Source organism: Ambystoma mexicanum, chromosome 3p, assembly GCF_040938575.1.
Source record: "Ambystoma mexicanum isolate Mex_15411 chromosome 3p, UKY_AmexF1_1, whole genome shotgun sequence".
Taxonomy (NCBI): Eukaryota; Metazoa; Chordata; class Amphibia; order Caudata; family Ambystomatidae; genus Ambystoma; species Ambystoma mexicanum.
Window position 1 is genome coordinate 775,855,077 of NC_090925.1, and position 24,485 is coordinate 775,879,561.

Genomic DNA, 24,485 nt, shown 5'->3' on the forward strand with positions numbered 1-24,485 from the left:
GGTCTTGAATATTACTTTCATCTTCCTAATGCTTGTGGTTTCATTTCAAACATTTCCATTTAAAACATTTCTGTTTCCAGATCTACAAAAGCAAGATCTCATTCAGAACCCTTCAATTATTCCAAATACTACATTGGTAAAGTGAATATTACTATTCATTAGTTTAAATCGGAAACACTGACCCTTTGAGAATTCATTTTCTTCAATTTGCGGGAAACCCCCCCAATCCACAGTGTTTCTCTGGGCTTCAACCGGGAGACACTGGGGGTCATTACGAGTTTGGAGGTAACCATGGCGCTTTTAGCGCCATGGCTGCCTCCAAACCCTTACCGACTCCGCCCTGGTGAATGGAGCTATTACCGCCCCATTCCAAGGTTGGCGGGGGCGGTAATTCCCCATTCACCAGGGCCCTTCCCCATTCCCATTTGAGCCCCCATAGGGCTCAATGGGAATGGGGAAGGCGCTAATAACTGTACCGCAAATTGCGGTACCGTTATTAGCTCTAAGGTTCCTTTGCGGGTTCTGTCCTTAACGTCTGGTAAAACCAGGCGTTAAGGGAGGACCCGCAAAGGGAACTCGTAGTAGGGCGGTAAGGGATTACCGGTACCGGTGCCCTTACTGGTACCGGTAATCCCTTACCGCCCGGGTCGTAATGATGCCCACTGTCAGACAAAGGAGCAGTAAAATACTCTCAACGTCTGCAGCTAATCCCTTCGTGCTAAAGCCTTATTTTTCATTTTCTCTATGGCTTCTTTCCTGCGTCTGACACCGTTCCCCCTATGGCTGCTGCCCTCGTACGTATGCAGCATACATCCACGTTGTTTGTGACAAATAGAAACAGGACATGCTCCTCCTGTTATTTGAACGGTTGTTCCTAAACTACTAAACCGTTAATCATACCACCTTGACAGTCTTCTACATATGGTGTCCATCTATATGGTAGACACTGACATACTTGCATGTACTTCACATGTTTCGTTCTGGGCTGGATATTCAATTAATAACATGTTATGCTTTTTTCACTCATAACTTCTTGCTCATACCGATTATGCTTGTCCTGTGGTGCAATTTACAGATTAGAAAAATCTTTTCAAGGTTCTATTGTATATGTACATGCATGGTTACTCCACTGTCTTGGAACTTTAATAGCCATCTCAATAGCCTGGATTCTTCCTTTCTTATGAAGAAATCCATTTACATTAGCTTGCATAAGAACACAATTTTAAAGAGATTTTGTTTTAAATCAGCGTGCCCATCAGACCCCTGTGTTAATGCTATATTGTGTCATTCCTCACCTTCATTAAGACCTTCCAGCCAACTTTCAGTTGAAAAGATTAGTTCATGCTCTTTTTTATTCAAATAATTTTCATTACTACATTTTATTTGCTGGATTACGGTCCATGTGAACTCATTGTACTTCTGGTTTTGTGATAACAAATGTTTTACCAAAAGAGGCATCTTCTATTTTGCTCTCGCGACAGCTCCTGTGTTCCATTATCCTTGTTCTGACTTTTCTTAGTTTTTCCTTATGCATCTTTTACCACAAGGAGAAATTATCAGATATACAACTTGTGTCGACTCACAGTTGGCAACATTTATTTGCATCCACCTTTTATTCAGTCCAATGATTTGTTTAGACCTATGTGTCAGATTACAAACACCACATCCGTCACATGGGTGGTGGCCTCTTACTGGGGGTATACCCCCACTCTCACTGATACATTCCTGACTGCCAATCTGCCATCCAGTCCTGGTGTACTTCCGATGATCTCTGCCTCTACGCCAGCAAGACTGAGATCCTCACAATTGGGACCCTGCTCCCTTTTTCTGTCCCTTGCTCTGGCCATCCTCTATGGGCTCTCCCCCGGTCTCCTTCATCTGGAGCCAGAAACCTTGGAGTCATCTTCGACTCCACTCTTTCCTTCACCCCTCACATACATTCAGGACCTTGCCAAGAAGTCCCACTTTCAACTCCACCTCCTGAAAGGAATTCCTCCGTTCCTCACTTTCCCCCAGAAGGTCAATGTCTCTAGATCTCTGGTTCTCTCTAGGCTACACTACTGCAATAGACATTTCCTTAACCTACCTTCTTCTCTACAACCCATGCAGCTAATCCAGGATAGGGCTGCAAGACTTCTCCTTGGCCTTAAGCCCAGGGAACGCATCTCTCCAGCCCTAAAAACTCTCCACTGGCTCCCGGTTGCTGCAAGGATTAAATTAAAATATCTCTGCGTCATCCACAAGGCTGTCTGGGGCCGGGGACCACGCCATCTACAACTTGCTCTCACTAAATACTCCCTCTCCAGATCTTTACATTCCTCCGGCACCAACTCTGTGTGTTATGCGCTTTGCTAAACAGCGAGCTGGTGGCCAATCTCTTTCCTCAGCAGGCTCCCTCCTTTCGAACAGCCTCCCCCTTCCTCTTGATCCTGGTCTCCTTGAATTCCAGAAGCTCCCCAAGACTTTCCCTTTTCACCTGCTCCAATTCCTGCCTCCGCTATTAAATCCTACAGTTGCTGAGATTGGTAACCAGGGTTGTTATGCGTCCTCTTGGGTCCTGGCCTCACTCACCCAATCGTCTACAGCCTCCTCCCCTCCCAGCACTTTGCCTTGGCACCCACTGGCCTATGTCACCACAGGCCTGCACTTATTTATTGGCGGCTGACCACTCCACTTGGCACTTACAGCTGCTCACTCCCTAGCACTTCCCTTGATACACCTAGCACTTGCCCCACTCCCTCATCCATTCTCTCCCACTGCACTTGCACAAGGCCTAGTAGGTCCGCCTCCAACTTTCATTGTTGTATTGATCTTCATTCCCAGGTCGCCCCCCTGTTGCCCTGTGGGCGCTTGAAACAAAATTTACTTGATGTACAAGCGCCTTAAATATGCACAATAAATAAAATAAATACATACCTGTGGTGTTTTCTTAGGTCTAATATTGTTATGTACAATGCTAGTCCTAACATTTCTCTACTTCTGAATGCAAAGATTGGCCGTTCCCAAATTCAGTTCGGTTTCTCAAAAATCCTCCAGTTCTCAATGATATTCTTATCACATATGATAGAGTGGCAAAAGTATTTACACTTACCAGGCAATTATTTTGTTCTTTATCCATCTGTGCTTCTAATAAGTCTTCCCCATTGTTATGAAATGCTCTTTGCCGCCTGTTTGGCTTTTCTTTGCGGTAACCACTTATTCATAGATTGTGACAAGTTTTTCTTCACTATATAAAATGGGAAACATAATTAATTAACGCCTCTACCTATATTTAAGAGAGTTCCACCGAAACTACTAGTTGTGGGATTTTGAAAAATAGTACTCCTGACGAAAGCTCATTAATAAGGAATATGAACTGAAACATGTCGAATCATTTTGAAAGTAATGTATGTGGATGATATGTTGCTATGATTGTAAAATACTCAAGGTTTCAAGGAACTAATGCGAGCATTCAGTAAACGGAGAACCTGGTTAGTTAGCAACCTCAGCATGCCGATAGCATTTATTGAATTTGTTTGCTTATTTAGAAGACTTAAACGAATAATTGAGTATAGGAGGTAATTTAATGGTGTAATGTCTAACATTTGTTGTAAAATAGTGGTTTAAAATAATTGAGTAAAATAAAGAATTGTTTTTTATGAATGGAAATGAAGTTAGAAATTCATGTGCAATTTGGAGAGTTAGTAACACGGAATAGTAATCAAGGGTTTGGATGTGGTACATGGGGGCTGGCAACATGATCCCTTTGGGCAGTCCTGTCTCAGAGTCCACCCTGAGAGCTGGGCATCTTAGCCTGTTCTTTACTGTAACTGTAATTTAATTATTTATAACGTGCTTAATACCCAGAAGTTGGACCCAGGGATCGCGTCGTCTTGCTTCCAAGATGAGTGCGTTGCCCCTGCGTTACCCTCCCGAGCTCTACTGAATCGTATACCTTTTGCAATGATTGACTAATCCCTCTTGAATTTCCGACCCTAGTTCAGGTTCTGCTACTGCTCTTCCACTCTGTACATGTATATGTACCCACACGAGGTCAACCAAGCAAATGCAGGCACTGTTGCCTTCAAGGGACCGCCACTCAGATTCCCCTACAGGGTCAAGAGCCTATAAGGTGGCAAATGTGGCAAACCCCCTGCCTTTCAAACATGGCATAGCAAGGGCAATTCTCCCCAGTATTATCTGCCTATTGACAGCCTCCAATACCCTTGGGGCCCCTACCACCCACTAACAAAGTTAGGCTAGGGACATTGTGACAGCGCCCGCCTCTTCTTTGGTTTCTGTATAGGGCTGGTGTGCAGCTGTGGGAGACCCAGCAGAGCACACTTCAGGAGCATTATTTTGGAGACTCCAAGGGCAACAGAGCCAGTAGCAAGGTGGACAACCCGTGGCTGATCAATGAAAAGAACTTCGGTCAGAAAAGCACAGGGGGGAACAGTGCTGAGGTTCCTGCTAGAAAATGTTTGGGCAAGCCCTAAAGCAAGAGGGAATAATTCATTGTTGCTAGTAGGCCCATGGTACTGCAAGCTCAAGAAACCAGGAGAGACAACAGGATACCAATAAGCTACTTGGAAGGAATCACCAAAGCAAACCTAGCTCCTACTTTAAATCACTAATTGAGACAATGTTATGTTAATCCCCTTTTCACATGGGGCTCTCTGTGCTTGGTAAACCATGGAAGGTCATCCTGTTTTCATGAAATCGTCTCGCAGGCCCTCATCTAATATTTCATGGTGTATAAATAGAAGCTGGTAAAAGTTGAAACACAAATAAGTGCTCTGTTGCTCTCGACCAACAAACCCACACAAAGGTCTTGCATCTAGACACTATAATAAGCCTCAAAATGTGCACTTGCCACTAAGCATTGGCAAGTGATAAGCAACTCTTGGCGTGTACGAAACGGGGTGCTGTGTGCATGTGGAAAGCTACTTATGCCTGGCAAGTAGCTTGGAATCTGAAAGTTTTACTGTTTTTAGTTATCGGTCTCTTAACACATTGGGCAACACGTTTGCGTGGCAGCAGATTATGAAATGAAGGACACAGTAATGTTACCTTTTGAAGACCCGAGATCTCGAGGCTCTCGTAGACTAGGCTGTCCTTCGAGAGCAAGCCCATCACCGGCAACAAAGCCTTCTGAGAACAGTTCAAAATGACTCTGACGTGTTCGTTTTCTTGACTCCTGGAAATAAGAGTACACAGGGTAGAGGTTCATAAGTATGCAATGAGACTAGTTCTTGCCAAAAAGGACCATTTAAAATTGGGATACGTGCGGTTTAGAAATAGCCCATAGGAGAAAGACAGGTTTGAGCTTTAGGCCACCCTAGTGCCATTTGAGTACTTAACGTGTAGGGAGGTAGAAATCCGACATACCTACAAAAACCTAAAAGAACGTTAATCAAATTTACCATTGTGTAGCAATGAAAATAGCCGCCGTAAAGAGCAATGAATAAAATCTTGAATTGCCAATAACAGAGCCGCCCAAGAACAAACTGCACAAAGCAGAGGAGTTAACATGACAATAACAAATCTTCACATTGTTATCCCAGTGCACTTCTGTCACAGACGGTAATATAGGGCCTCAGCATCTTAATGTACACCAAGTTGAATGAGTGGTTGATTACAGAATTCCCTAGGAAATAGCGATTCTCCTGGTCATAGCATCAGTTGCCAATAAAGAGGACCAGCACAACCTCGGAAATTCCTGCCACAGGGAAGTGGTTATGTCATAAAATAAACCCATATGCACAGGTGCCTCTATTCCTTCGGTAAGCACGAAGATCAACAAAATAACTATGTACATGAGTTGATGGAGCCATGCAGATAGTTCAGTTAAGCCTTGCTGCAGACCAGCGTGCACAACCTGCAGGTAGAGAGGTAGAGATTTCAATGCCAGCCAAACTAACTCACGCTTTTGTCCATCCTAAGTAAATACAATTAAGCAGCTTTTCGTTACTATGCTACAAAACAGAAATAAACTGCAATATGTTAATTAGAGAATGCATTTGTTTTGATATTTATAACAATTCATCATCACGTCAGAACTTTACATCAACATTTAAAATACAATAACTATAAGGGCACATTTATTTTTCCAACATATTTTTAAATACAATGATAAACACCATTTATCTAGCCAGCCATTCCTTTAACACAGCAAGAGACAATATATGCATTTCATAACTATAAAACTTAATTAAAATAGTCAAGGCCTAGTGTTTGTCCCTATAGCCAGCAAGCTTGAAGAAAGATTTGAGGTACTTTAACCCAATTTGGAACGGTCAGCAGACAAGAGAAAGTGTCAGAGTAATATGTACAGCAAAGTGGATTTCATCTAAGTCTCCGCATCCACATGACAGTAGATTAGATCCAAACCTTGGAATTACTTTCTGGGCTTCACAGGAGACTATTGAAGAGAAAAAGCAATTTCAAATGCATTTTTGATTTTTCTGTACCATTTGTGAAAAGGATGTTTTTTTCACTTTCTCCCAATCCTGATTTCTATTTCAATGAAGTTGAAGGTCAACAATTCTTTTTGCAGAGAGTAAGTCAGCCTCTTGTCCTTGAGAACACATCTGTGTTCTACTCTTTCAGCACATTAACTATAGAAGCAGTCCAACCATTCTTAGAATTAGCAAGCTAATATCTTTTACTCCATTTGACAGTGTATCCCATGTCAGTGACCATATTTCTATTTGGACTGAATAGTGAACTTTTGGGGAAAGCACACCCACAGCCTCCGCAAAACTAATCCTTTATCTATTTGCACAAATGGTGGTAGACCGGGGTTAAACTAAGGCCGTTAGTTAAATTGGACTCGGAATTGTAATATTGGCTAAACACGTGATGCACCATTTGCAAGATCCGATGTCTCATTACTTCTGCTGGATTGTTTTCCTCCCATCGCCGATGTCAACAGCTTTTATTCAGAATACATTTAATTAGCCATCACAATTCATAAAATAAGACAATATGCAAACAATAAAATGACAGTTGTAATGAGTGTTGATTATTTTTTTTTAAACAGACACAAATTGCTGTAAATCAAAAATAATCTGACAAAAAAAAAGAACACTACATTAAATCAATACAGTAGGCCTATTAATGAACAGAACAAACAAATACACCAAAAATTCCTAAAACAATTCGATCAGGTGTAAAAATGATGGTGTCAAAAGTACCCGGAATAACGGAAGTTTCATTTCTAAAGTGGCGAGAGCAATCCAAAATCACTCTTGCGCGTACAAGCTTCCACTTAATCTGTATCTCTTTGGAATCACTAATCTGCTATTAACACCTGGTTACATGTCATTAAAAATAGTCATAGCTTGAGATAAATAGATATGTTGCAATTGTGACAGGATGGCTGTGGGGAGAAACAAATGGATACCAGAAAAATGAAGCAAAGAACACTTATTACAAAACTCATAGAAAGGCGACTAGAATACACAAATAATTATGCAAAAGCTGAAACACGAGTGCGATTATTTGGAGATGTTGGGACCATTTAATGAACTGCATGGCCGAGGGTAGCTTTTTTTTTAAATAGTTGAGGCGAATGGATGTTTTGTGATGATGTAGGCATGTACGATAACTGTGTGTATGAGCGTGAGTCGTGTTGTCTATATATGTTTGCATATATTTTTTTAAGTTAAGTCACATTGCATAGGGTTGGTTGTAGATGGTGGCTTTAAGATATGTGACTCCATAAGGAGGAATAGTTATTAGCATAAGTTTTCCCTCTTTTTTGACAAAGCTGCCATTTGAACTGTTATGATGCATTTTACCGACTCTATATCTATGTTTGCAATAGGTTTCCCATCTCGAAATGGTAAAGAGTTTTAAAAAAAAAGTTTACAAATAAAAGAAAATGTTATGATGAAAGAAAAAAAATCAAAGTGAAGGGTGGAAGGTCCAAAACAATATTCAGTACAGGAGTCGCTTACAAGTCCACGGTTCGCACATCCATTCGGTACATCCAGGCAGCAATCCAGTCCAATCAAATGCCCTCCTTCTCTTCCGGTTGCAGGGTACCCGAAGCCTCTTGGTCTTAAATTCCCAAAACAGACTTTCAGCAAAGGATTTTACAGGTCTGGTACACTCTGCTGTACTCTTGCAGGAGCTCGAGGCAAAGGCATTTTTTCTCCACCAGAGGCTGGTACTGTCAGAGTCACCAGGTCACCTCCTTGCACTAAATGTCTGGGTCCCTGAACAACTCCCCTCCCGACTACATACAGCAGAACCTTCCTGAACTCCAGTGCAGTTTTACCTTCTTTCCACCTCTAGTATCTACCCTAGGCCTGGCCTGACCTGGCCCGCTGGAATACTTACATTCAGATTAACTATAGGAGTTGCCTGCCCTCCTCCTACCATTTTAGGCCTGCTGCAAATATTTCCAGCCATCGAAAAAACTAGCCTCCGACAGGGGATCTTTCCCCCCACTCCTCACCACTCTCCTTTCTAGAGGATACCATCTTTTCCAACCCAACCTACTATTATCACTCAACCAGCTGCCATAGCGTCTCATTATCAAGTCTCTTAACCACCCCCAGCCCCACCCCCACCCGCACCCGCGCATGGGAGCTTGGTTTCTACAGTCTCTTAATAGTCTTTATTGACCTCCTGATCCATTGCGCCCTCTAGGTCTTCTCTCTTGCTTCTCGCTGGTGGGTCCTGGCCTACAAACAACCTCCCAAGTATCTTGGACTCCCTGGATTTCTCATATCCAGCAAACAATCCTAGTTCCACCTTCCTCTTTGGAATATAACTCACGTCCAACTCCAAACAATTCTGCCTTTGGTAATCACTCTCTGTGTGTTACACAACCTCTCAACCTGTGGACCTCTTTGGAAATGTGACCTCTCCTCCTCCAATGATTTCCACTTCAGTTAAGACTATCACCAACAACTATCTCTGCCTTGCCAATATCTAAATCTCTCTTTAGAATATTCTCCTCTCCCTCGTCACTCTCTGCCAAACCCCTTCCTCCAGCTTCTTCCAGAACACTCCACAGAATGGACTGAGCCAAGTGGCTTTTGCAGTCTTGGTTTCTTTCCCTTTGGTTGGCGCTTGAGGATATAGTTTGCAGCTCGGTAGTATGGGCTGAGACTTGTCTGAGATTGGTGCAGTGCTTGAGGTCATGTAGGTTCGCTGGGGCCTGAAATTAGGTTACTTTAAGGTCTGTCACAATTTTGAATTTCATAGAGGTCTAGGACAGATGGCTGGTATCCTCTCCTGTGTTCCACCAGCATAGTCCGCGTGACATTGGGTCCCTCTGCTCCACTTGCGCATGGATCAGAAATCAGGGTCAATGCTTGGTCAACCTGGGGAAGCTGCTTGCAACATTTCGAAATTATTGGCAAGTATCAGTTTTTAACTTTGTATATGTAGAGTCTCCCGTAGAAGCACAGTAACAATGTTTGTCTGATGAATCGTGCTTTAAGCACGTTCAGGTGTTCTTTTCTTTACTGTGCTTGGAAGACTCCTTAGTCTTATTGTAAAAAGTATGTCTAATTTTTTTATATTTGCTTTATGGATTAATATCCAAAATAAACAGAGAAAACTATAGCTGTGCCAAATAAATGTGTTCAGCATGGACTCCGAAGGAAACCGTAACACAACCCTCAACAGTGTACACAAGAAGCTCTTACTTAGTTCAGTTAAAGCGGAACAAAATCAATTTCTACATGAAGGTATATCTCTGACCTATTGCTAAGGGGATTCAAAAGGTGTTTGACATTGGGCCCCACACAGGCAGATGTGTTAGTGGGTTTGAAAGTGCCCCTGGGATAGCTCTGAAAGTCTCATGACCAATTCCTTTACTATATGCCATGATGAATTTTCAGAGACTGCCCCGTGGGAAGGTTACGAGAGGTCACCCCACTTCATGTACAGGGTAAAACACACTTTGGTTTAGCCAAATTTCATCAAGGTATGCGTGGACTGAGAAGTAAGGCATACTTCAGGAGATATAGGGGTGGTGTAATAGTGCATACATGTGATGAATCTGAGGTGATTATCCCAGAAACCCTGGCCTGGAACACTTCATGTGGCCAGGGAAAGACAGATGCTTCCTGACCCCGACCCTGGGGGTGGTGTTCTGTGGGAGGATCACAAGACGGGAATCGGGTCAGGGAAACTAGGAGAACCACTTTAATAACTTCCCTAGAGACCCTACTATGTTAATGGCCTATTGTAGAATTGATATCTGTAAAGAAAATGGTAATCAGAACATTGGGGACTTCTAGTCTGGGAAGAGTGATTCAGAGGTCCTAAATTGCAAAGCGCAGTCTAGTGGTTCTAATGACCCACACATGAGCGGGTCTTTTGAATATATAGGGCCCTCTCAGGTGTAGGCCATTAAAACCAGAAGGTGGAGAGGCAGAAGAAGCTACCGGCCGCAGTTGCAGCAGCAGGAGTGGAAAACCTAAAACGCTGGAGCCGCCGCTGAATCTGAAGCGGGGGCCAGTCCCGACAGGATCTTCGTGTTCCCAGACTTGTGCAGAGGTCGCGCAGTGGGAAGCGCGGTTTCGAAAGGCTTTCCCTGTGGCGAGAGAGACTCTCCCGATTGTGCATCTTGCTCCGATGGCAGGCGAGCACTGGAGCACTCTAGGAGCAAGAAGAGCTCTTTCTCCGTCACGAGCCGCAGGGAAATGATCGAAGCCATGGCCATACAGAAAGCAGCAGCAGAAGCAGAGTTTGATGCAGCAGAATGAGCAGACGCCTATAAGGAATTCAGTGAGTTTACTGTTGCCAGGTAATCCCGGGAAAGCTCTGTAGTCGACCACTAGCTACTTTTCCTTCTTTTGAACACCAAACTAACAAAATAGAATTATAATTGCGTTATAACAACGTTGACAAAGGACAAGAAAGGAAAAGTTAAAATTACTATTATCCAAGCCAAGAATATTGTCCAAGCAAAGAAAAAGCAATATTGAATCAAAATAGAAACGCACATTACCAAAGCCAAGAAAGGGCATTAAACCACCATTACCAACGCCAAGAGGACAATACTGAAGTCAGTTAATTGTAACACTTACTGCCAAAGTAAAGAAGAGGCAAAAGTTGAGGAAGACATCAACAAGCATTGCCCAAGCCAAGGAGGGGGCAGTGTAATACAGAATCATTATCAGCAGTTGTTTATCAAATTATCAAAAGCTATCTAATAGGAAGATGCCACTCACCTCTGACAAGCATGCACTGACGCCAGTTTGACATTTGTTTAAGGTCTTAGCAATAATGATACCTTATTCCTATCTAATGTTTACTCTGCTGGCGGTTAATACACTTCTGGGAGGGTTGGTGCTTTCTCCCCTTCCAACACCATACAACCAGAATTCAAAATCTGGAAGAATGAGAACTTCCAGTATGACAATGCATTACTTACCGTAAAAGCATTTCTGATGGTTGTATCTGCTTAGATTCACATGCTGTGCATAGGTCCGACATCCAGTGGTCACTGCGGAGTATTGCATTTTGTTTTTCGTAGTCGAAAAGGGACGTCGACAAGGCGTGTCTGAAACACTATCCCTATAGTGACGTGCGTTGTACCCACAATCCCTCACGCGTCGAGGTCCCTCTGTTTGTATTTAACTGCCCTGAGGGAGCCTTCTAGACGTGAGCGAGTACAGAAAAGAGAGATATAAAAGGAAGTCTATGTTCCTTCCATCCGAGCGGGGAGGAAGGGTGGGCGCATGTGAATCTAAGCAGATACAACCATCAGAAATGCTTTTACGGTAAGTAATGCATTGTCTTCTGATGTTTGTTAATCTGCTTAGAATCACATGCTGTGCATAGACTAGCGAGCAGTACCCGGAGTTGGCGGTGGGTTATGAGAAGGAACAGTAGAGAAAAGGTGTCTTAATACTGCCTGTCCCACCTGGGAGTCAGATCTAGAGTGTGCATCTAGACAGTAGTGTTTTGTAAAGGTGTGCACAGAACTCCAGGTAGCCGCTTTGCAGATGGACTCAAGGGGAACATTTGCAATGAATGCTATGGACGCCCCCGTGCCTCGAGTAGAGTGTGCTCTTGGCCTAAAGGGCAGTTCTCTCTTAGCAAGAGTATAGCAGAGAGTGATGCATTGAACAATCCATCTAGAAATAGTGGACTTTGAAACTGCATCTCCTTCTCTTCCTGCTGCCACCGAGACGAAGAACTGATTAGTCTTCCTCAGTGGTCTGGTTCTTTCCATGTAGAACATGACCGCTCTGCGTACATCTAGTGTGTGCAGAGTCCTTTCTCCCAAATTGGAAGGATTTTGAAAGAACGTTGGTAGTTCTATAGATTGGTTTACGTGGAATTTAGAAATAAATTTCGGAGCAAACCTAGGGTGAGTGCGTAGAACCACCTTATCTCTGTGAACTGTAACGAAGGGGTCTAGAATAGAAAGAGCCTAAAGTTCACTTACTCTCCTGATGGAGGTGATAGCTATTAAAAAAGCAGTCTTAAGAGTGAGGTGTTTAAGAGATGCTTTGTGCATGGGTTCGAATGGTGAGCCCATGAGTCTGGTAAGTACCACATTAAGGTCCCATCCGGGAGCTGGGTCAGCTATCGGGGGGTGTATTCTCTTTACTCCCTCCATGAAGGCCTTTATAACAGGGATCCTCCACCACGACACCTTGAGTTGGGAAGTGGTGTATGCAGAAAGTGCCGCTAGGTGGACTTTAATGGAGTTAAACACTAGACCTGAATCCAATAGGTGGGTCAGGTATAGAACAACATGTGTGGGAGAGCAGTCAATAGGGTTGAAGCTTTTACTTCTGCACCAGATGACAAATCTTTTCCACTTGCTAGAATAGCAGTGGCGAGTGTTAGGTTTTCTGGCTTACCTGAGGATGTCCATGCATCTCTGCGGGAGCTGTAGATGTCCGAACTCTATGATCTCAGGAGCCAAGCTGCTAAGTTCATGTTCTGGGGGCATGGATGCAGAGTCCTGCCCTTGTCCTGAGACAGCATGTTGTACGGGCAGGGGAGTTTCACTGGGGGAGATAGAGACATCTCCATCAAGTGAGCGAACCATGGCTGTCGGGCCCACATTGGGGCCACGAGTATCATGGTCACTTGTTCCTGGTGCATCTTGTGCACCACCCTGTTGAGAAGGGGAGTCGGGGAAAAAGCGTAAACAAATTTCCCTGACCATTGCATCGACAGACCGTTCCCCTTGGATTGGTTCTGGGGGTACCTGGAGCCGTAACTTAGGCATTGTGAGTTCTCCAGGGTTGCGAACAGGTCTATTTCTGGGAATCCCCATTGTGTGAAGACGTCGAAGACGATGTCTTCGTGCAGGCGCCATTCGTACTCTTCGGGCAGGGGGAAATCTCTGCTGAGTTTGTCTGCCAGCAGATTGAGTTCCCCTGGTACATGTTGTGACAGTAGGAACATGTCCTGTTTGAGAGCCCACTTCCATATATTCTGGGCCAGTTTGGACAGGCCTGGAGAGTGGGTGCCCCCCTGCTTGTTGATGTAGTACATGGCTGTGGTGCTGTCTGTAAGGACCATTACTGTTTTGCCTTGTAGGTGTTCCTGGAAGGCTTTTAGCGCCTTGAACACAGCTAGTAGCTCCAGTAGATTTATGTGTTTGGATGCTAAGTTCGGAGTCCACACTCCGTGAGCAGTCTGATGGGATAGGTGCGCCCCCCATCCTGTGAGGGATGCGTCTGTGGTTAGAGTGGCTTCCGCCGCGGGTGTGGCAAAGGGTTTCCCTTTTTCCATGTTTTCCTTTGTCCACCACCGTAGCGAGAGAACCAAGGCTTGCGAGACCACTACTAGATCCTCCCATAGTCCGCTGGCCTGACACCACTGGCTGTTGAGCCACTCTTGCATTGGGCGCATGCGCAGGCGCGCGTGAGGTACCAAATAAATACACAACGCCATCATTCCTAGCAAGCGCATTGCTTTGCGTACCGTCACCTCTCGACCGGTCACATATTGAGGGATCTGAAACAGCATGTTTTGGACCCTCTCTTTGGAGGGGAAGACGAGGCCGTCCCTTGTTTGAATTAGAGCCCCTAGGAATTGCTTGATTTGACTGGGGTCTAAACTGGACTTCTTTTCGTTGATGGAGAAGCCCAACTGGAACAAAAGGTCTACCGTCTTTTGGGTATTGGAGAAGCATGTTTCGTAAGAATCCCCTGTTATGAGCCAGTCGTCGAGGTAAGGGTAAACTGGGATGGACAACCTGCGCAGGTGGGCCGCTGCCACTGCCAGCACCTTCATGAATACCCTTGGTGCTGATGCTATGCCGAAGGGTAGCACTCTGAACTGGTAGTGTTTGCCTTCTATTATGAACCTGAGGTATCTTCTGTGCGCTGGCAACATTAAAATATGAAAGTATGCATCTTTCATGTCCAATGTTGTCATGTAATCTCCCTGTGAAAGCAGTGGGATCACTTCCTGTAAGGTTACCATACGAAACTTTTGGGGTTTGATAAACTTGTTCGCTGGGCGCAGATCTAATACAGGGCGCATGGTTAGATCCTTTTTGGGTACAAGGAAGTACACCGAATAAATACCTTCCGTTACCTGAGATAGAGGCACGACCTCTATGGCTCCTTTTTCCAGCAGTTGTTGTACTTCTTGGAGAAGGATGGCAAGATGTTCCGGTGTCATGCGTCGTCCCCTCGGGGGTCTGTAGGATGGGGAACTGTTGAATTCGATACAGTATCCGTGGGCTACGGTGGAAAGTACCCAACGGTCTGATGTTATACCCTCCCATGCAGGAAGAAAGGATGTTATCCGGCCCCCGACCGGTGTTGCATGGGAGGGGACGCGAATCTTCGCGTCACTTGGAGTTGTTGGGGGCTTGGGAGCCTCTGGGGGTGGACCCCCGACCTCTCCCTTTACCCCGGCGCTGGCCTCTTTGGCTGTACTGCCCACTATTGGTCTGGTAATTGGTGGCAGGGTACTGTTGATGCTGATTTTGTTGTTGTTGGCGTTGGCCACGAAAAAAGCGTTTGTTGCCATAGCCGCGTCTGGTAGTGGGCTTAGAGATTTGGTCAAGAGTCTTGATAGTATCGAACTCTTTTTTAGCCATCTCTAGAGCTTCATCCACCGCTTTCCCGAAGAGGTTAGAGTCTTCCACAGGTTTATTTATTAAAGACGCCTGTGTCTCCGGTTTAAACCCCGAGTTGCTCAGCCATACATGGCGTTTTAGGAGTATTCCCTGCACCAGGGAACGTCCCGCTGTTTCTGCCGCATCCAGAGAGTTTTTTACAATACTCTGGTTCACCTGGGTTCCTTCGCCAATAGTTGAAAGCAGGCGTGTACGTAATGGCTCCGGTGCCTCTTCGGCGTCCTTGCGCAGATTGGCCCACTGCGCGTCTGCATAGCTAGCGAGCAAAGAATTGTTGTTAGCAATTCTTGCTGAAAAGGCAGCCGAGGAAGTTACTCTTTTAGCAAGGGCATATAACCTCTTGCCCTCCTTGTCAGGAGGTGCCTCACTGGTGGAAAGTGGTACCCCTGCCCTCTTCCTTGTATTAGTTACTACCAGGGAATCCGGAATGGAATGTCCCCTAATGTAGAGCGGGTCTGAGGGTGAAGGAGTGAAAAGTTTTTCAATTCTTGGATTGACCCCTCTGATCAATGCGGGAGTGGACAGCGAAGGGATGATTCTTCTCTTCACTGAAGCGAGGAGGGGAATGGTCTGGCTGACCGGGGGTTTCTCTTTAATTACTCTTTCCACAAAGTCTAATTCTGGAGAGAGCTCCCCAGTGTCCAGTTCGAAATGTGCTGCTGCTCTGCGCAACAGGGCATTGAAAGTGGGCTGATCGTCAATGGGAGACGTGTTCCTAACAGGTGAATTGTCAGGAGGATTTAGGTTCAGGACATCAGTGTCGGAATATACTGATGGGGATTGCCAGGGGTGCGAAGGTCCTTCTTCTGGGTTTTCTCCGAAGCCTTCTCCTATAATGTCTGGCCTGTCTTCCAGACCTTCCTCCTGGTTCTGTCCCTCTTCGTCGTCCATAAAATCATCCTCCTCCTCCAAGTAATGTTCCTCCCCAGTGAGGTCATACACATTATGGAAGTCTGAGGCTGTGTCATGCTGGGGATTGACTAGCCTCGGATATTTGGCCCTGGGGTCCTCCTGAGGCCCTTCTCTTGTTCTCTTGGGAGTTTGAGGGGTCTGGGTATTAATAAACCTTTCCATCCTCTCCATACAGAGATGGAGCCTTTCCATGGTTTCATGGGGTACCCCTGAGCGGTCTGGCGGGGGAAAAGTAGAGTCATCTAGCTGAAAACGGCTCGACCTCTCCCAAAGCGTCGAGGAAAGTGTCCAGTCGCCCTCCGAAAAGCCTTCAGGTGTGCTGGGTGACCCCCCGACTGAAGGGGGTAGTCCCTGCCTTTCCTCGGGCTTTTTCGGCATGTCTTTCGACCTCTGCATAGCGCTCGACGTGTCCTTTGGCGTACGCTTCTGGGCGTCGGTTACAGCGATCCTCGCCAAGCTCTCGGCGACTCGTTTGTCAGCGGAGGGCTGCGGTTTCGACGCTACGGGTGTCGATCGCTCTACGGCGGCATGCGCTTTTTGCTGATGCGCGCCGGCCGATGGTTTGGGGGCGGCGCCCTTATTTGCCGAAAGCCCAGTCGCTGGTCGCGGCTGCGGTTGCGAGAGGGGCTTCGAACCCGAACGGTCCGAGGAGGCCGCCGGTGGAACCTGCGTCTCCTTGGGCGCTGATGCTCTCTTCGTCTTTGACGAAGAAGAGCCGTGGGTTGTGTGCTTATGTGAGTTCTTGTGTGCGTCAATGTCGCCGGGGTGTTCATCCCCATAAGCAGGGCGTGAGCCGAGCCCGTCGGGGCCGGGGACAGACGACGAAGCGCGCGAGCGCTCCTTAGAGGGGTTTTCGACTTCCGTAGCGGAGGTCGTGTTATCACGTTCCTCGTCACTGTCGGTGGTAGCAGCGGCGGGTGAACCCTCAGCCTTCGACATCGCATAGCCCGCCCACCTTTTAACCCTACGGTCTTTTAGAGTCTAAGGCTTAAGAAGCCGACAAGCCGCGCAACCTTCCTCCTTGTGATCGAGGGGCAAGCAGCGGTTACACCGTGAATGCTTGTCCTTCCAAGTAAACTTGCCTTTGCAAAGCGGGCAAAACCTAAAGGGTGTCCTCTCCATAGCCGAGGCAATAAATCGTGATAACCACCCCAAGGGAAAGGAAGGGGAAAAGGAAAGGCATTCTCAGAAAAGAACCAGAGATGTCCCACGACCCCACTCTCCCTACTGTATATGGCCTGCGTGGCCAGGCCACGTGTTCGGCAACGCCGAAGGATCTCCTCCGCTCGTACCCTCCATCGAAGATCTTGCTCGGCGGAGAACAGCTTCACAACTGCGTCGAGGGAGGGATTTATGTGTTTAATATTAATAAGAAAACGACCAGGTCGAGGAGATGAAATCTGCAATGTCTCTCGAGGAGCTCCGCGTAAAGGCGACCAGTAGCTGGGTGGAAAAAAACAATCTGAGGGACCTCGACGCGTGAGGGATTGTGGGTACAACGCACGTCACTATAGGGATAGTGTTTCAGACACGCCTTGTCGACGTCCCTTTTCAACTACGAAAAACAAAATGCAATACTCCGCAGTGACCACTGGATGTCGGACCGATGCACAGCATGTGATTCTAAGCAGATTAACAAACATCAGAAGTACAATTATTTTTTAAATACTTTAAAATGCTTCCAATGCGCTGTACACACACATACATAGTTAATGGAAGACTTTCCATGGAGCCCATGAAAAGTCAATTTATCAGATGCACCGGACGCAAAATGGACATTTACTGAACTAAGGCTCAGCTCCATCATAACGGTATACAGCGTGCATCAGCCCCAGAACATTTGCACAATCATGCTCCATGCTTGGGGAAGTATACCAAATGACTCATCCTCCAAGTGATCATACAAGCCCTCAGACTGATCTTTCCCCACTTCAAGATATAAATTAGCACCTGCCTTGAATATTTAGTTATCAGCAAGGCAGTTCAGGATATCATAATGCAACTAAGACTGAAACAGACATATTCGCAGGACCTGGCAACTTTAAACAGCGAACAATATAAAAATGTAAAATCGGCCAATAAAATGGCGGAGTAATTGGACAATTTGGAATAGATTTCAATTAAATATGGGAATAATAATAATTTTGGGCTCCAGGGCAATCATGAAACATAATCTACCCAAGTTCCAACTCTGAGAAACCAGAAGGGTGTTTCACGTACTGATCCACAGGGATTTCTTATCCAGGTGGCCAGGACACAGCCATCGCTGTTGGATACAGTATCTGGGGGTGGACCAGTGTGGGAGGATCACCCTGGTGGGGGATCCTCTGGGAATAGGGTAGGGGCACCTGATGGCGAGACAAGTTATCCCCTTTCTTTTCAGACCTCTTCCCCATCCTACTGTGCAAAATTTGCTGACTTTCCAACCAACCTCTTAAACACCCCTTCCATGTAAACACAGACGAAGAGAGGGACTGGGAGGATGAAGATTACAGAAAGAAAACACAGTCAGACACAGAACACAGACTATTCCCTCTTAACAGCAGACTGTTCCAGTAATGAGGCCAGGCAAAGCCAGGCCTCCCTTTCCAACTACTCGCACCTGATTCCACTTAACTTTCCCAGGCAGTATAAAAGGCGGAATAGGAGAACACACTTTGAGCGAGCTGGGGATGCAGGAAGGTGCCGAGAAGCCAGAGGAAGACCAGGTGAGCTGCAGAAACCCTGCGAGACCTGGAGGAGAACACCACCCAGACACTGGTCCTCAAAGTACAGGGGAGGCTGCAGTGTGGAGAGGGAAATGTACCTCCAGAAGGCAAAACCAGGGGCACAGAGCAGAGCTCCTCCCCTGGGCCAAGCAGGAGAGCCCAGGTCTTTGAGTGGTAGACAGAGAGACCCTGATCTCATTTCACCACAAACATTTTACTCCTGCAGCTCCCAAAGCCAGAGAATGCCGTTTTGGGGAGCTGTGAAGTGGGAGCAAAAATAACCTGGTGCATTCTGGGACTCAAAGTCCTAAGCATTGAGACTTCTACAAAATCATTGAAAACCCTGTGCAGAGAGCGAAGCAAGAGGCACGAATGGGCAAGCCTTCCATGGTGGCAGCTGGATGTCAAAGGAGCGGTGGCAGATCAGGGTGGGCCGTGAATTGGGAGAAACCCTTGACCCCGGTCCAAAAGGATCGATCAACTCTTAATGGTGGTCGAACAGCTCATAAGAAACCAAGAGGGATGACGAGTGGTGCACGATATCAGGGGGCCTTCTGCGCGTCTGTTCGAGGCAGAGGGGAGTCACTGCCGCCGGGGTATCATCTTTGGCTCGAGAACAAAAGCTGCCGATGAAAAGGCTTCACGCAACTGGCGAATTGAAAGCAACTGAGATACCAGTTTGCGTTGGAAGTGAAGACTGTGAGTGAGCGGCAAGAGTGTTGCAAAGTGAACAATTCATTTGGACTTTCTAATTGAGAAACACAAGTAAATGCCAGATGGTGAGAAGAACTTTGCAATTGAAGTAAAAAGAAGGCCATTCAGAGATAAGCTGCTGCAGAGTGGTCTGGCACCCGAGGGGGAGCCCAGTCGAAGATCTCTGACAAACGCATCTCTGAGAAAAGAGAAAGTTTTTAAGTGGTCATGCAAAGGTCACAGTAATATATCTTTGCACAGTCGAAAGGCTTTAAACTTATTGATACCCCCAAAAAAGCTAGAAGAATCATAGGGGAAGGGACTTCTCCCACTTGAGCGAGAAGTGAACAAGTTTGAGCCCGGATGAGGGGAACTTGTATGAACACCAGAGAAGAACCAAAAGGGATTTGAGCCCGACTGAGGGGGGATCCAGGATCTGAGCCCAGCTGAGGGGGATCCATGGTGAACCATGAGTCACCCATAAAGAATATCCTGCGAACATTGTGGAAAAGGGATCTGAGCCCGGATGAGGGGGGAACCAAAGGGAATGGACATTGTACAAAAGGGGAATCCAAGCCCGACTGAGGGAGACCCCAATATGAAATAGAAAGAGGAAAAGGTCCGAGCCCGGCTGAGGGAGACCTAGAGAAAAGAACACTGAATCAGTATATTGTTGTGTATGAAATAAGACATTGAAATCCCAAGAAACTTAACGAGAAATGAAAGGACACTATGCTGTGAGATCCCCATCTAAGTGGAGTGGGACTGCAGCCAAAGCTTTTTGCAACAGGATTGCCTCACAGGTGCTAAAAAGATTACAAGCGACCCAAACTCTAACTTGGATACCAGACCTGGTCAATTCCAGCACAGAATTGAGAAATCAGATTGAGAGCCTCCATTCAATGAGAGTTAACAGCCACACTCGGACGTTGATGATTTAATGGAGGACAAATTGAAATAATAGGGGCATTAAGAAACTTAGTGCTCATGTTGAGTCAGTCTGCTTCCTCCAGAGATCTTACTGTTGGTATAGGAGTCACAAAAGGATAGGAGTCACAAAAGGATAACTACTCTACTGGTGTGCTTTACGCATATTCAAAACACCTTCATGACACAGTATATTTGTCTGGGAAGGACACCAACGAGTAGGGGTAGCAAAACAATCAAATGCAGAGAGCAAAACAAAATCAGCCAGGTTGGAATTTAGTAAATACTTAGCCAAATCATATCGTTTTGAGTTCAAATGATCAAATCAACCTTTAGTGACTTAGGAGAATGACTGACCCAGTTAACTCGCCATACCATTAGTACATCCCTTGGGTTAAATCAATGGGACATGAAGACAAGTACTGAACCAGAGAGTCAGTCTGGACACAAATGTGACAAGGGACCACTGCTCTGAAATACAATGTGGCGACAAAAGTAACACCACTGCTGCATCTTCGTGATGGAGATCCAGCGCACCTGCTTTCCTCTTTGAAACAGAGATTCTCAGGTTACTCAGAGTTTAGGGCTGCCCCCTTCCTCTCCGTATTAGTGTCGTCTGACTTTTGGGTAGCTGTCATTAAGAAATTCAGATGGCCGAGTCCCTGCTTATCGACAGCAAGGAAAGCAGAATACACCTGAAACGAAAGGAACAAGGTTTTCCACCAAGCCTAGTGCATGGTGACGTACAAAGATGTGTTTCTGCAGCACTGATTTGGCAACTGGATAGGGCATGGTCCTCGAATGAAGAGTCATTGTCAAAGTGGTGTTTGAATACCACCATAGCAAGTGAAATTGATCCTGTATTTTCATTAAAATTGTATTCATTACAGAAATACAGAATTAAAATTAGCAGAGTGGTGCCATAGGCAATGCAGTATACAACTAATCTCGTGGCTTGCATGGCAGCAGAGAACATCTGAGTGAGGGCTAATAGTTTCCAAATACGAAAACAAATCTAGGGCACTCAGGGAAACCATGAGTCTAGAGAACTCTGTGGGCTCAAACCTTCCCCTGGACTCAGATCAATGAACTACTAACACTCCAGGTTTGAGCATTAGTATTGGTTCACATGCAAAAGAGGGATTCAGACGCTCATTGTGAAATTTTTACCACTTTCAACACATTTTATTTTATATTTGAAAATACATCAATTTGAAAAACTACTAAAATAAACACAATTTAAAGGGTTCATTGAAAATTACTTCACCAGCACTTAAATGTGCATGATCCAACCACCTTATCGAAAATAATTCAGTCAAACAACCGACAGAAAGACAACCAACACTTACAGAAACATGGGGGATCAGCCCTATTTTAGGGCATCACCCGTGTGGGATGTATAGTCTCTGTAAATTGACTTCCAAAACATAGTATTGGATAAACCATGGAAACCACCAAGATTCACTAATTGCAATTCTAACTGAGTCTAGTATATGATCAAGGGCGCGGTCTCAAAAATAAAATTGAAAAAACACCCATGGTCAAGCAATTTGCAGAAAAAGGACATAACTGGGATGACTTTCGATGTACAGCGACACAACATGTAACTGCCCAAAATAAATATATAAAAAGGGACAAGAAACTGCATAGGAGAGAGCAAGAACTCATCTTTGCTACAAATAGTCACAGTGAGGGTCTTAATAAAGCCACTGAATGACGCAAACTGAAATAAGAACGAGTGAGATACGTGCTTGTAGTCTACTTTACTCTCAATGTAGGATTTCTGCAAAGTTATGAGTCTAGATAGCATTTTGGTCAATTCCTCTATATGAGCAATGTAATTGATATATAATTGATATATAATAATCAGCAAACATGATTTAGAGTTAGGAATTAACAAATATTATGACATTTCAAAAGGACAACTTCCTCAGCTGCCCGAGCTGGGTAAGTGAAACATAGCTATATGCAAATGAGTATTACAAAAATGTCAGGTAATACTAGGCACCTAAATAGGCCGAATGATTTTCCAAAATAATGAAATGCTAACTATATTAAATCCTAAGAATCGTCCAGATATACAGCGTTACCCTTGTTGTTAACATTGTAAAATGCCAACCAAAAAGTGCTATTGATTTGAAAATTAGAAAGATATCAAACATACAATATTGCCAATATGATGGTTTTGGGTTTTCTGGTCCATAAGTTGTAAAATGTCCTCAATCACTGCCTGATGGAACACCTCTATAATATTACCTTAATCCACAAACAGTACAAACATAATCCACAAACAGTACAAACACGAACAGACAAGTGTAACACTGCTTACTAGAGTGGGGTCCCAGGCAATACAGTACACTTGGGGTCCATGTTATCTGTGCATAATTCAGTGCTCCATCACAATCAATTTTGCTCCCCATCCTATTCAAACAAATACTATTTTAAATGTCTTTCATGGTTTAACATAAGATATTGTACCTCTCTTCCCCGACCCCTCCCCTTAGCCCCCCCCCCCAAAATCTCCCGGGCCCCCCAATCTCATTTACATTTTGGGATTGGGGTGCAGTGTGGGAGGGGGACCCTCTAATATGTAAATTGTAACTTCCTGCAGAGGTCTGGTACAGTCTTTGGTCAGTTGCAAAGTGTTCACACTTTTACACATGGAGAAAGTCTTTCTATCTGGGCTGAAACATTTCAAGAGGCATGATTAAGGCATCAAGCGAACGAAATAAGGAAGTGGTCAGACCAACAAATGGACAAAATGGAGTGAACTAGAATTATTGCACTAAGATGAGATCAAGAATATTACCCTTCTTGTGCGTAGGACCCAACACCAGTTGTGGGGAGGGCAAGCTTCTCCATGACTCCAATGAATCTCAAAGCTGCCGAATCAGCAAAAAGTAAACTTTATAATTGAAATCCCTCACTATCTAGAAATTGGAACAGCAAAGTTGAAGCTGAGTTGCCAGTTCTACAAAAGATTCAATAAAAGCACGGTCATTGCCAGGGGGCCTATATACCACCAGAATATATGCTGTCTGAGTAAGGGTAAAGCGGGAGAACAGCACTTCCATCCTCATGCCATTATCAAGTGGTATAATACCACCTGAAAATGGGCTCCTGTAAATAACAGCCACTCCACCCACAGGGTGATCAGCAACCCGATAAACAAACCAGATCCTAAAATCAGGGGGCAGCATCTGCACCATCACCAGTCCATGTTTCTGTGATGAAGGCAAAGTCAGGGAGACAGTCGCTAAATAAATCCTTACACTGGCCAGAGTGGGCAACCAGGGAACATGCATTCAACAGAACGCAATGTAGCCGCTATTGGGGAGGAGAAGTAGTGCCCAGGGAACAATTGTCACCAAGAAAACCCATAGGGTATTGAGTAGAAGTGGGAGCAAAAGCAAGAAGCCTCTGACGTGAAAAGGTAGGACCAACAGAACTTACTTGTGCAGGTCCTCTTAAACCACCTATTAGTGAAAATGAAAGTTGAAGAAAAAAACATGTAGAATTACCAGCATGTTCAATTTGCAGAGGTCTTTTGTGAAAGAGCGGCATACACAAACACTCCATCGAACACATGATTGTGCAACTGACCTCCCAGACAAAATTCTGCAAGGCTATATGTATATGCTTTAACTGCAAGAAAGATGAAGAACTTGCAAAGTATCTTGAGGAAAATGTGCAGAAAAGCTCAAGTTGACACTCACCAGCAGAGCCCCCAATATTTGTTGTACACAATCCCAATCAGGAGCAGAGGCTTTGTATGGACTACCAAGAGTTGAATGGGATTACTTTCCAGAAAAGAAGCACTCCTCCACTTATCTCAGTATTGTTGGACCAGCTAAACCAAGACCGCATTTGTACCAAGCTGGATCTCGTTAGCATAGAATCTGGTCCGAACACTATATGGAGGGGAGTGGAAATTGTGATATGCCCATCTTAATACATAATCATGCCATTTAGATTATGGAATGCACTGGTGCCTTTTCAGCATTTGATTAATGGCAGCTTTCGGGACCTGCTGGCTTCTTATGTGGTCCATCACAGATGGTCTTAAAAATCTCAAAACTCTGAAAAATGGTTCAAGGGTTTTAATTGAAAGGAAAACTTTAAAAAGTGCTATTTGAGGATTTTTGGACAACAAACAAATGTGATTAATGGGTTTACCCGAC

The 24,485-nt window shown here is 45.1% G+C and overlaps 1 protein-coding gene across 1 annotated transcript in view; it reads right to left on the reverse strand.

The window, feature by feature from the left end:
- NIF3L1 (NGG1 interacting factor 3 like 1) overlaps positions 1-24,485 on the reverse strand; it is a 278,588-nt gene that overhangs the window by 123,472 nt on the left and 130,631 nt on the right. Inside the window, exon 4 of the mRNA XM_069651734.1 lies at positions 5,050-5,176. Coding sequence (XP_069507835.1) covers positions 5,050-5,176 — 127 coding nt within the window. The remainder of the gene's footprint in view (positions 1-5,049; positions 5,177-24,485) is intronic.